Below are 14,233 nucleotides of genomic sequence, written 5' to 3'. Positions count from 1 at the left end.
GAGGGGGGGCGGGGGGTGAGGGAGAAGCTCAGGGAACAGCTAGACTGCAGTGAAATGGCGCCCTGAGCAGGGGGAGGGGCTTCCTTCTCCCCGTGCTGTTGTTAACCACCGGGTCCCCTGGATTCAGGGCTTCAGTCTGGGGTCCGGAGGTGCCTGCAAGCTTGTCCCGCTCAGAGCCGGTAATACCTTGATGTCACGGTGCCGCGGAGGGGTGATGGAGCAGCAGCGCAGACGTCCTGCTCAGTACTGCTGCTCAGTAGAAATAAATCATAAAAATAAGCTTGGGCTGCTTGAATCAGCACCACTGTTCAACATGGTGATCCAGCTCCTGCCGGACACCTACGAAACAGTTGCCCTCCGACTGTGGGCGTGGTATAGGGGGGAAGGAACGAAGCATCCTGGGATTGAAAAGCTTTGCTGTTGGTGTTAAGTCCTCCAGGACAAAACAAGAGATATGGTAAGAACTTACCTTTGTTATCTCTGTTTCTACGAAGTCCATAGGGTCCACAGGGTTGACCTTGGGGTATAGCTGGATCTGGATCCACGGGCACCACGCAGTTAAAGCTTTTAAACAGAGAGAAGGAAGACTGGAACACACAAGAAACCATACTCACAGAAATGGGAGACGGAAAACCGGTGACCAGCCACACAGCCCATTTGAAGCCAGGTGCGTCAGGGCGGGTGCCCTGTGGACCCTATGGACTTCGTAGAAACAGAGATAACAAAGGTAAGTTCTTACCATATCTCTTGTTTTCTACTTCAGGGTCCATAGGGGGTCCACAGGGTTGACCTTGGGGATGTCCCAAAGCAGTTCAACTAAGGGCGGGGACGCTCCTGTGCTGAAAGGAGTACCCGGCGCCCAAAGGATGCATCCTGAGAGGCGAAGGTGTCAAACGCATAAAACCTCAAAAACGTCTGAATTGAAGACCAAGTAGCCGCCTTACACAGCTGAACAGCGGAGGCGCCACGTCTAGCAGCCCAAGAGGGACCCACAGAACGAGTGGAATGAGCCTTAACGGAGGCTGGCACAGGTAAACCCTCCTGCGCATAAGCCTCACAAATAACTGAACAAAGCCAACGGGCTAACGTTTGCTTGTTGGCAGGCCAACCCCTCTTGTGAAAACCGAAGAGGACAAACAAAGAATCCGACTTCCTAACCGAAGCAGTCCGGTCCACATAGATTCTAAGTGCCCGGACCACATCCAAGGAAGCCTCACCAGCAGAAAGATCAGGTGACTGAAAAGCTGGCACAACAAGTTCCTGATTAATGTGGAACTTGGAAACCACTTTGGGCAAAAACTCAGGACGCGTGCGGAGCACTGCCCTGTCCTGGTGAAAAATCAGAAAAGGAGGGCGACAGGAAAGCGCCCCCAATTCTGAAACCCTCCTGGCCGAAGCAATTGCCAGGAGAAAAATGGTCTTAAACGTCAGCCACTTGAGCTCCACCGACTCAAGCGGCTCAAAAGGAGGACCCTGCAAGACCCGCAGCACCACCGCCAAGTCCCACGGAGCCACGAAGGGAGGCTGGATCCTGAGAGCACCTTGGAAAAAGGTGTGAACGTCTGGCAGTGTAGCAATCCGTCGCTGAAACCACACGGACAAAAGCAGACACATGAACCTTCAGAGAGGCCAGGCGTAAGCCGAGGTCCAAACCCGATTGAAGAAATTCCAAGATTCTGGAAACCCGAAACACCTGCGGATCATAGTTTCTGGATTCACACCACTGAAAATAAGTGCGCCACACCCTGTGGTAAATCCGCGCGGAAGCAGGCTTGCGTGCCCTAAGCATGGTACCAATCACCGAACTGGAGAAACCCCTAGACCTCAAGACGGCTGTCTCAAGAGCCACGCCGTCAAAGACAGCCGACCCAGATCCGGGTAAAGGCAGGGCCCTTGAGACAACAGGTCCCGACGCTGAGGAAGAAGGTACGGAGCGTCGATGGAGAGGCACCTCAGATCGGAGTACCAAGGACGTCTGGGCCACGCCGGAGCCACCAGCACGAGTATGCCGCCGTCCTGCTTGAATTTCCGCAGAACCCGAGGAAGTAAGAATATCGGAGGAAACAGATACGCCAGGTGAAACGTCCATTTCACCGACAGAGCGTCTACCAGACAGGCGCCTGCGTCTCTTGTCCTTGACCCGTAAACGGGCAACTTGTGATTGTGACGGGAGGCCATCAAGTCCAGCTCCGGCAGCCCCCACCTGTCCACGAGTAGCTGAAACACCTCTGGGTGAAGCGACCATTCCCCGGGATGCACGTCGTGATGGCTGAGGAAGTCCGCCTCCCAATTGAGGACTCCGGGAATGAAGACTGCCGAGATCGCTGGAACGTGACACTCCGCCCAAGCAAGAATGCGAGACACCTCCGACATTGCTGCCCGACTGCGAGTTCCCCCTTGGTGGTTGATGTACGCCACCGTGGTGGCGTTGTCGGACTGCACCTGAACCGCCCTTCCGTGAAGAGCGGGGCCGGACGACTGCAGGGCCCTGTACACAGCCCGCAGTTCCAGGATGTTGATGGGGAGAAGTGCTTCTTCCGCGGACCAACAACCCTGAAGCGATAATGAGCCGGTCACTGCCCCCCAACCCCGAAGACTGGCATCCGTCGTGAGCAGGACCCAGTCCGGGATCCAAAAGGGGCGCCCCTCGACCAGATGCGCCGTCTGAAGCCACCAAGCCAAAGACTGCCGAACCTCCGGGGACAACACCAGCATCTGAGAGCGGATCTGGTGAGGTAACCCGTTCCATTCCGATAGAATCAGCCTCTGCAGGGGCCGGGAATGGAACTGGGCAAATTCCACCATGTCGAAAGTCGACACCATGGACCCCAGAACTCTCATAGCTGAATGGACCGACAGGCGGCAACTGCTCAGGCAACTGTGTATCCGCAGCTGCAGGGAGGAGACCTTCTCTGGAGTCAGGAAAATCCGCTGCTGACGAGAATCCAGCAGGGCTCCCAAATGAACCATCCGCTGTGATGGAATCAGGGAGGACTTCTTCCAGTTTATCAACCACCCGTGTGCTTGAAGACAAGCAATGGTCAGGTGGAGATGTCGAAGAAGCACCTCCGGGGAGCTCGCCAGCAGCAGAAGATCGTCCAGGTACGGCAACAGACGTAGACCCTGACCCCGAAGGTGGGCAGCCATAACCGCCATCACCTTGGTGAACACCCTCGGAGCCGTGGAAAGGCCAAAAGGCAACGCCCGAAATTGGTAGTGATGGTTCAGGATAGCAAACCTCAGATACCGCTGATGTGCCGGTGCTATGGGCACATGGAGATAGGCGTCCTGGATATCGAGGGAGACCATATAATCCCCGGGTTCCATCGCCAGAATGATGGAACGTAACGTTTCCATCCTGAACCTGGGAACTCTGAGGTATCTGTTCAGAGACTTCAAATTCAGGATAGGGCGATGAGAACCATTGGGTTTCTGTACCAGAAACAGAGTAGAATAGTACCCCGTCCCGCGCTGAGACTGCGGAACGGGAACAATGACCCCTGCTTGTAGCAAGGATTCTATAGCTACCTGAATCTGACCAGCTTTGGTCTTGTCCAGAGAAGGACTCGTACAGAAAAACTGGTGGGGCGGCCTGAACCGAAAAGACAGGGCGTACCCCTGAGAGACTACTTCTCAAACCCAGGCATCCGTGGTGGTATTGTGCCAACACTGGGCGAATTGGAGAAGTCGGCCTCCCACTCTGGGGTCCCCCAGAGAGAGGCCCGTCCCATCAGGCAGCAGGCTTATCCTCCTGCTTGGAAGAAGGGCGCCGAGCACTCCATGCCTGCTTCTTGGGCTTGGGTGCGGCCTTGGTCGCCGAATGTCTCGGGAAGGACTGGCCCTTGGCCTTACCCTGAACCCGAAAGGACCGAAAGGCAGAGCTCCTCACTTTAGCCGGCGCAGAGGCCGAAGGGAGAAAAGCCAACTTGGACTTAGCCAAAGTATCCACTATTTTGTCCAAATCCAGACCAAATAGTAAATCACCATTAAAAGGCAAGGCCTCCAGACCCTTTTTTGAATCTGCATCAGCCCTCCAGGACCTCAGCCACAGGGAGCGCCGAGCAGACACCGCTGCAGCCGACACCCTAGACGTGAGCAGGCTGGCATCCAAAGACGCTTCCCCAATATAGGAAGCTGCATCCCGCATCTGTCCCACTAACGCTCTCTGGATATCCGGAGCCTCATCAGGAAAGGTATCCTCCAAGGCATTGGCCCATGCCTCAATGGCTTTAGCCACCCAGGAGATAGCCATGGACGGGCGAGCCACCGCCCCGGAAAGAGAATAAATGGACTTTAAACAAGTCTCCACCTTCCTGTCCGTGGGATCCTTCAAAGAGGAGATAGACGGCAATGGCAGCGTCGCGCTTTTGATCAAGCGGGTAACGTGGGAATCCACTGCCGGCGGAGTTTCCCATTTCCTGCAATGAGCTTCAGGAAAAGGATAGTTCGCCGCCAACCTCTTCTGTGGATGGAACCTCTTACTAGGTAACTGCCAGGCCGCCGCCATATGATCCGATAATTGATCAGACAGGGGGAACACAGTTGAAGTCACCTTGGCCTTTTTAAAATTAGGGAACTTCGACCTAGGAGCCGGCGCATCATCCTCTACATGTAGGATAGCCCGCACCGCCCTAACTAAGGCTGGAACATTAATGGAGGACTTAGCTTCCACCTCCTGCCCCATGACATCAGAGTCAGAGTCCTCACGGATTTCTCCATCATCTGAGGACACTTCCGAGTCCGACAACTGCGCAGCTAGTGAACTCACAACCGGACGTTTAGACACCCTTGGTGGCACATCACCTTGCAACATGGACTGAAACGCCGAGGATGAAGCCGCCAGACTCTGTACGGAGCTGGATAGAACATCCACCCAAGGCGGAGGAGCCGTCGGAGCAAAACTCTGCAAAGGCACTACAGACTGACGCGTCCCTGGGGAAGACTGCACACACACAGGCAGTCCCGAGTAAGGACCCACAGTCTGGGCCCCGGGGGGAGACCGCAACATTTGTGGAACCCCCGGGGAATGGGGGATGGTGGGCTGCGGCAACGCCCTAGAAGGGACCGCTGATGGGACAGATAACCGGTCCGCAATAGACGCCAGCACCTGTGAAAACATCGCCCAAGGAGGGTCCTGTGATACAGGGGGGTTGGAGGGGCCCGGTACCAGCTGGCACCGCCCGCACAGACCATCCTGAGATAAGTCCTCCCCATCAACTCCAGCAGCACAACGTCTGCAGGAAAATAGCACAGGAGCCACGGAGCGCTCAGTCTCCTCATCAGACATGATACCGTAAATCACAAGAAATAGGTATCACCAGAGGAATTACGGTTTTAACACCCGCGCACTCCCAGTATGCGACACAACAGCCCAGATATGGTACTGTGTAGCACCCAACAGTATGTGACTGACCCCACAAATACGTGTTTTATATAAGTGAGGGTCTCAGAAAAACGCCCTTCCCCCACACACCTGCGGGCCGTAGGAGAAGGAAAGGGATAGTTATAAGCTGACAGCAAGGAGAATAAGTCACAGACAGGCAGCACTAGCAATAGTCACATACAATGCAGAAAAGTTATACTCACTGCACCTTCCGCTACAATCAACCGCCCAGATTCAGTGTCTGGGAGGGCTATAGCGCTGTGTACACTGTCCTTTAGCAGGGGAGAGGTACACAGGGGGACCGGTCCACTTGATACCGCCTGGGAGTCTGCGATGTGCCAGTAAAGATGGCCGCCGGAGACCTCAGAGGAGGAGTGGCCGAGAGATAAGAGCAGCTCAGCGACGCCAGACTGCTAGTTGAAAGGCACGCTGAGCTGAGGGGAGGAGCCGCTAGACAGGGAAGGCTGCCTCCCCTGGCTAGCAATTAACCCCCGGGTTGCCGGTCCCGCTACCAGCCTGATACCCTGGTGGTCTAGCGGACACGCGGGGTATTCCTCAAGTGAGGGGGAGCCCGCCGCCGCCGCTAGCGCCTCCGGTCTGTCCCCGGAGACCGGAGGCTTCTGACTGCATAGAAAGTATCCGCGGGCCGCCGCACGCGGCGACCCGCGGCTTACCTGATCCCCGTCGCGTCCGGCAGCAGTCAAGGGAGTCCCCAGAGCCCGGCTAGTACAGGCTCTGGGGTCCCGCCGCGATCCCCAGAGCTGTACTGGCGTCGCGGCGCCAGCGGAGAGAAGGAGCGGCAGCGTGGACGTCCTAAAGGACAGTCTGATGCTGCCGCTCTAACAGTGTAAAAAAGTAGAAAAAAATAAAAAATTTCTCTTTTAAAATAAAGCTTAGGGGCTGCTCCTGCAGCCCCACTGCGACAGGGTGACCCGACTCCGGCCGGGCACCAACTAATACTGAGGTGCCTGTGGCCGGGGCGGGGTATAGAGGAGGACTGACCCAAGTGCATCCTGGGAGCAGCAAAGCTTTAACTGCGTGGTGCCCGTGGATCCAGATCCAGCTATACCCCAAGGTCAACCCTGTGGACCCCCTATGGACCCTGAAGTAGAAATAACAATGAGTAATAAGTCAAGCACATTTCATAAAAAAAATGTTGCATCTAAAAGGTCAGCTTATCTGTTAGTAGTCTGGATCAATATCACCCTCAACTCGTTTTGTCAGCTATCTCTGTAGCAAGACTTCAGGAGGCTATCCTGACCTCACTGTCAGTATATGTATTTTAGGAGCACTTCCTTAAATCATTCTATGAAACTCACTTGGCCAACCAGTGGATCATGTTACTGTGCTTTTATTTTTCGTTTGCAGTAAAAATTTACACCCACACAAGAGTGAATCTACACTAGCCTACAAGAAACCAGACTTAATAGTAGACCACAACAAATTAAAAAAACAAAACCAAATATAAACCCCCACACATACAAGCTCACATAGGACCCTGTAACTTGAGATGAGACTGCAATTGCAGATTGAAATAGATCAGTCTTTGGTGGAAGTCTTGTGTCAGCAGACACCAGAATGATTTAATTGAAAATTAAATAAAAAAGTGCTCTACTGAACTATGCTACACAAATATGGTTACGTATATTATTCAGTACAAACATGCTTTCATGGAAAATCCATCTGCAGTGACCCTAGGGGATACAGAGGAGTGCAAAAGGCAATTTAATTAAATACATGCAGATAGAGATAAATGGTATGACAAGTAATATATGTGCACATGAACATGCATTTCAGTGTGACATTTTGGAGCCCTTACCAGTGTTATCTGGCATGGAAGCCTGGTCTGTGTTGCGTTCCTTCTTAAACATGATGTTGCCCAACTGTAGGACACCAGAGACAACACGCAATAATCCTGGAAAAATCAGACAATTATTACACAAGCAAATCGGTATATCAAGGTAGTAATTGAAAGTGAAATATGAATCCTGTTGGTCAAACAGATGCCAATATCGGAGAGCAAAACCAGGAAAGCACCCTGGAACCCTAGAGCAAGTATGAGGATTTATGGCCTGATGCAGCTTAGAAAGGAATTGCAAAACTGCACGCAAGCAGCTTTGCAATTCCATCCTTACAGATATGGTAATGCAGCAGTAGGCATCACGCCTCCTGCATGCATTACTTATCAGAGCTGAGTTGTACAATGCAGCATCAGATAATCTGTGGGAACAACAGCCGGCTAAGTGACTCATGGGGTCACTCAAGCCGGCCGCCACAGAGGAGAGTAGAGGCCAGGAAATCTCTAACATTTGCATCACTGAGACTCCTCACATTAATTAAAAAGTATATTTTATTTAACTATGTCTAGTGCAGTTTTATTATATACTTTCCATCCCTTCTAGCACCCAGGGCTGAAGTTTGAGTGTTTAAAATTATCATGCCAACTGTAAAGTTTGCTTTCACACTTACAACGGATACAAAAGTTGGGTACACCTGATTCACTATGCAAATCAGCGATGCGATGTAACGTTATCGCATCGCCGAGCACACTGCTCGATCCGCTGGACGATTGCGATATATTGTTTTATTTCTAATGTGCAGCACCAATGGGAAGACGAGACCACTCAATTCATAGCACGATAAGCTGGGTGGTTTTCAAGGTACACAGTATACAAAGGTCATTCCAATCAGTCATGGATGTATTGTATAGAGCACCCAGCTTGAGCTAGTCACTTTCTAGAGTTTTGCCTGTTGGAATGTACAACTGCCAAGTGAAGACAAAAAAAAAAAAAAAAATGTATTCAAAATATTTTTTACTTTAATCCTTTGATGAAGTGTAGTTGTAGAAACTCAAAGACAACCTTAAGTTCCCCCCCCCCTCAACATCCCCATTTGTTCTCTTGCGACTTCAGGATTTTAAACAAAGCCTCAAAAAGCAGAAAAATAATTTTAACAAGGATAACCGTACGGAATACCACCACAATAAACGGAAATCAGAACAAATATCACTGGCAACTTAACATCCTGATGTAGAAGGGAACTTTGACCTAGAGTATCTCCTGGAAGAAAGTTTCCAGGAGCTACTAATTGCCACCTTTTGGATGACATGAGTATCCAGACCACTGCCAGTCAAGCACCACTAGAATTATTAGATTGTGTGATTGATGCTTTGCAGAACCTGTAGGGAAAATACAAACAAGCTGAAAAATGCAATGAGACTGGTATGGCAACTGCACAAAAAAAAAAAAAAAAACTTGTTGGATCGTAACACAAAATTAAAAAAAGTCTTTGTTGCTGAACCAAGATGCCATCATGTTGACCTATAGCTGACCCAAATTTTGGACAATCTAAACGAACATCTAATGTTAATTTGAATATTTATAGCCTGCATCCTTGAGCTTTTCCTTCAGCTACAGTGGTCACTCTAGAACATAGATAGAAATTTATGATTATTCCTCCAAAGATGAATCTTCCTTCAAATGGCAATTCTGGAACGGATATACCTATTGTAATTAGTCATCTATGCAACGCCATAATCTTGGCTGTCACATGTAAGTGGAATCAGAAAGGGGATGAGGATACTCCATTTATTAGAACAGAGTTTCACAAACACGGCCCTCAAGGCACCACAACAGTTAAAGTTTTAGAGATATCCATGACTGGGCACAGGTGGTTAAATCAAATCTACAGGTATTAATTAAACCAATTGTGGTCAAGCATGGATATCCTTAAAACCTGGACTGTTAGGGTATCTCTGGATTATTGTCCAAATGGGAACGGTTACTCCCCCATCTTTCAATGTAGCCAGCACAACCATGAAGCTTTGCAAACATTCTAGGCACCGTAACTGGGCCGAAAGGAGAATGTAATTGATAGTGAGAGTTCAATGACTGAATGTAAGACTATTTTTCCCAAATTGGAACATGAAGGTAAGAGTCTGATGTGTATGGAATTCAGAAACTTGTCTGGTTCCAAGCTACTTAATACAGGATTTTAAAGGCTTAATTTTTAACAAAACAGAATGGAATACAATCCCAACACTGTTCTGGAACCACAACTTTTGGGAGATCAAGTAGAGAATTGCTTTCATGGGTCCTAATCACTTCCATCCTCTCTTAATAACCAGTGTTGAAGAAATTATTACCAATAAATGGAAGAAACTCATTCTTTAAAACAGTTACTTTCCATTTTTTAAGACAGATTATGCATCATGCAGCAACCACTAAGGCTCAAATCCTGCCATTAGTAAGGCCCAAATCAAGGGAAACTATTTCAGATGCAACAGACTCAGGTTTACCACCACAGTTGCCACCAAACTGAGCAGGAAAACCCTAAACTGATAAGGTTAGTGCGGAAAATATGAGATCTGGTAAGAACTTACCCTCGTTATCTCTATTTCTACGAAGTCCATAGGGTTCCACAGGATACCTTGGGGTATAGGTGATGAAGTCAGGCATCGGGCACCATAGATTTAAGTTTTCAGCCTCCCAGGATGCACTAGGGTCCCCCTCCTATACCCCGCCCCCGAGCCAAGGCCTCTCAGTTAGGTACCAAGCCATAGGCCGGAGGAGGAGAAGGAAGAGAGAGAACAAAGATCTGGACACACACAAGAATCACATTCTCACCAGAGGGAGACGGAAAAACCGGTGACCAGAGTAAAGCCCATCTGCAGCACAGGTGCGACAGGGCGGGAGTCCTGTGGAACCCTATGGACTTCGTAGAAATAGAGATAACAAGGGTAAGTTCTTACCATATCTCATTTTCTACTTCAGGGTCCATAGGGTACCTTGGTGATGTCCCAAAGCAGTATCCTTTAAGGGTGGGGACGCTCCTGTGCTGAAAGGAGAATCCGCCGCCCAAAGGAAGTATCCTGAGAGGCAAAAGGTGTCAAACGCATAATACCTCACAAAGGTATGGACAGAGGACCACGTAGCAGCCTTGCAGATCTGGACTGCAGAGGCACCACGTCGAGCTGCCCACGAAGGACCCACAGACCTAGTGGAATGAGCCTTCACAGAAGGAGGTACCGGCAGACCTTCATGAAGATAAGCTTCAGAAATAGCCATACGGATCCAGGCTGCCAAAGTTTGCTTCGAAGCAGGCCAACCCTTTTCACGGAAGCCATAGAGGACAAACAAGGCGTCCGACTTCCTAAACGAAGAAGTGCGGTCAACATAAGTCCTTAAGGCCCGCACAACATCCATAGTGGCCTCACCCACTGAAAGGCCAGGTGAGTTAAAGGCCGGAACAACTATTTCCTCGTTAACATGAAACTGGGAAACAACTTTGGGAAGAAAGTCAGGCCGAGTGCGAAGCACTGCCCTGTTCCCATGAAAAACCAAGAAAGGGGGTCTACAAGAAAGAGCCCCTAAATCAGAAACACGTCTGGCCGAAGCTATGGCCAGAAGGAAAACAGTCTTAGCTGTTAGCCATTTAAGATCCACTGAGCCCAGTGGTTCAAATGGCAGTCCTTGGAGAGCCCTCAGGACCACAGCCAAGTCCCAAGGCGCCACAGGTGGAACAAAAGGCGGCTGAATTCGCAGAACGCCCTGCATAAAAGGTGCGTACATCAGGGATTGTAGCAATCCTATGGTGAAACCAGACAGACAGGGCAGAAACCTACACCTTAAAAGAAGCAAGGCGAAGCCCATGGTCTAGTCCCGCCTATAGGAAGACAGACGAAACTCTCGCGATGCATAACCTCTCGGTCGTCGACACCACTGGAAGAACGTATGCCACACGCGATGGTAAATTCTCGCGGAAGACGGTTTCCGAGCTCTTAGCATGGTTCGCGCTACAGAGCTGGAAAACCCCCTGGACCTTAACATGGCCGCCTCAACAGCCACGCCGTCAAAGACAGCAGAGTCAGGTCCGGGTACAGACAAGGACCCTGTGACAGAAGGTCCGGTCGTAGCGGCAACCGCAGAGGACTGTCCACGGACAGACCCTGAAGGTCTGAGAACCAGTGCCGTCTGGGCCATGCGGGAGCTATCTACAGGAGCGTCCCTCCTTCCTGTTTGAATTTCCGGATTACCCGTGGAAGAAAGGAAACCGGAGGAAAGAGATAGGCAAACCGGAACTTCCACCGGACGGACAGAGCATCCACCAGAGACGCCCCTTCGTCTCTTGTGCGAGACCTGTACACCGGCAACTTGTTGTTGTGACGGGACGCCATGAGGTCGATCTCTGGAAGACCCCACCTGTCCACCAACAGTTGAAAAACGTCCGGATGCAGGGACCATTCCCCCGGATGAACGTCCTGGCGACTGAGAAAGTCCGCCTCCCAGTTTAGCACTCCCGGGATGAAGACAGCTGATATGGCCGGAAGATTGCACTCCGCCCATACCAGGTTCCGAGACACCTCTACGAGAGCCGCCCGACTTGGGGTTCCTCCTTGCCGGTTTATGTAGGCCACGGTGGTAGCGTTGTCCAACTGGACCTGCACTGGGTGACCCTGGAGAACCCGATGTGCCTGCTGGAGAGCATTGAAAACCGCTCGGAGTTCCAAGATGTTTATAAGAAGCTCTGCCGTAGACACTGAGGCAGTCTATTCCATTTGGACAGGATCAGGTGCTGCAGAGGTCTGGAGTGAAACTGGGCATATTCCACCATGTCGAATACCGACACCATGGAGCCCAGTAACCTCATCGCCGAGTGCAGAGACACCCAGCGGCTCTGCAGACAACTGCGCACCCTCGACTGTAAGGCAGAGATCTTTTCCCCCCGTCACAAAAGATCCTTTGCTGTCCCGAGTCCAATAAGGCTCCGAGGTGCAGAATCCGCTGAGACGGGATCAGGGTGGACTTCTGCCAGTTTATTAACATCCGTGCAGTTGCAGTAGCGCAATGGTCAGGTCCAAGTGGCGCAGAAGGAGCTCCAGAGATCCTGCCACTAAGAGAAGGTCGTCCAAGTACGGCAACATGCGGACTCCCTGCAGCCGCAGGGAAGCCGCCATGACCGCCATCACCTTGGTAAAAACACGTGGTGCTGTCGCCAGGCCAAAAGGTAACGCCCGGAACTGAAAGTGGTCGCTGCGGATTGCAAGCCTGAGGAACTGCTGATGGCGCAAAAGAATAGGGACATGCAGGTAAGCGTCCTGTATGTCCAATGACACCATGTAGTCACCAGGTTCCAGCGCCAGAATGATGGACCGTAGGGTTTCAATCCGTAAACTTCGGCACCCGCAAAGATTTGTTGAGAGCTTTGAGGTTGAGAATCGGACGAAACGACCCATTGGGTTTCTGCACCAAAAAGAGATTGGAATAGAAACCCTGGCCCCTCTGGGAGAATGGAACAGGAACTATAACTCCAGCCTGGAGCATAGTGTGCAAAACCTTCCGCAGTTCCGTGGCTTTGTTCCGGTCTAATGGTAGACCCGTGGTGAAGAATCGAGAAGGGGGTCTGTGCCGGAAGGAGAAGGCATACCCGTGTGAGACCACCTCGAGAACCCAAGTGTGGTGACCGACCAACACCGGGCGAACTGCAGCAGGCGGCCTCCCACTTTGGGATCCCCCAAAGGGAGGCCCGGACCGTCAGGCCGCAGGTTTGTCATCTGGCTTAGGGGCCGGACGTCTGGTACTCCAGGCCTGCTTCCGGGACTTGGCAGATTTCTTGGGGCCAGCCTGTCGGGGAAAGGACTGTGCTTTAGGCCTACCCTGGGCCCTATAAAACCGAAAGGACGAAGTAACTGAACCAGAAGGAACAGCAGCCGACGGGAGACATGCCGATTTAGCTGCCGCCAGCGTGGATACAATCTTGTCCAGGTTCGGACCGAAGAGAACTTATCCGTTAAAAGGCAACGCCTCCAAACCCTTTTTGGAATCAGCGTCCGCTTTCCAGGATCGCAACCACAAGGTGCGACGAGCAGCCACAGCTGCCGAAGAAATTCGAGACGCCAGGGGACTAATATCCAAGGCCGCTTCGTTGATATAAGTGGCCGAATCCCGGAGATTGCCGATCAACTCCGTCTGCTCAGCCAAAATCGAAGGACGCCTCCAACGTATCAGCCCAGAGCTCCATAGCTCTAGTAACCCAGCAAATGGCCATAGCTGGCCGTGCTGCCCCCACCGCAAGGGAATAACAAGAGATATGGTAAGAACTTACCTTTGTTATCTCTGTTTCTACGAAGTCCATAGGGTCCACAGGGTTGACCTTGGGGTATAGCTGGATCTGGATCCATGGGCACCACGCAGTTAAAGCTTTAGCTGCTCCCAGGATGCACTTGGGTCCGTCCTCCTCTATACCCCGCCCCCGGCCATAGCACCTCAGTTGGTAAGCAGCCAAGGCCGGAGGAGGAGACTAAACAGAGAGAAGGAAGACTGGAACACACAAGAAACCATACTCACAGAAATGGGAGACGGAAAACCGGTGACCAGCCACACAGCCCATTTGAAGCCAGGTGCGTCAGGGCGGGCGCCCTGTGGACCCTATGGACTTCGTAGAAACAGATAAAGGTAAGTTCTTACCATATCTCTTGTTTTCTACTTCAGGGTCCATAGGGGGTCCACAGGGTTGACCTTGGGGATGTCCCAAAGCAGTACAACTAAGGGCGGGGACGCTCCTGTGCTGAAAGGAGTACCCGGCGCCCAAAGGATGCATCATGAGAGGCAAAGGTGTCAAACGCATAGAACCTCAAAAACGTTTGAATTGAAGACCAAGTGGCCGAGTTACACAGCTGAACAGCAGAAGCGCCACGTCTAGCAGCCCAAGAGGGACCCACAGAACGAGTGGAATGAGCCTTAACAGAGGCTGGCACAGGTAAGCCCTCCTGTGCATACGCCTCACAAATAACTGAACGAAGCCAACGGGCTAACGTTTGTTTGTTGGCAGGCCAACCCCTCTTGTGAAAAC

At 51.4% G+C, this 14,233-nt stretch overlaps 1 protein-coding gene across 1 annotated transcript in view; it reads right to left on the bottom strand.

Moving 5' to 3' along the window:
• The window catches only part of MYH9 (myosin heavy chain 9), a 386,037-nt gene that overhangs the window by 280,545 nt on the left and 91,259 nt on the right, over nt 1–14,233 (bottom strand). The window contains exon 10 of the mRNA XM_088481216.1: nt 7,203–7,298. Within this exon, the coding sequence (XP_088337342.1) occupies nt 7,203–7,298 (96 nt within the window). The remainder of the gene's footprint in view (nt 1–7,202; nt 7,299–14,233) is intronic.

The sequence above is a fragment of the Taudactylus pleione genome, unplaced genomic scaffold (assembly GCF_031769625.1).
Source record: "Taudactylus pleione unplaced genomic scaffold, aTauple2 ptg000266l, whole genome shotgun sequence".
Taxonomy (NCBI): Eukaryota; Metazoa; Chordata; class Amphibia; order Anura; family Myobatrachidae; genus Taudactylus; species Taudactylus pleione.
Note: the sequence above shows the minus strand (reverse complement) of the source record. Positions and strands in the feature narration are given on the sequence as shown.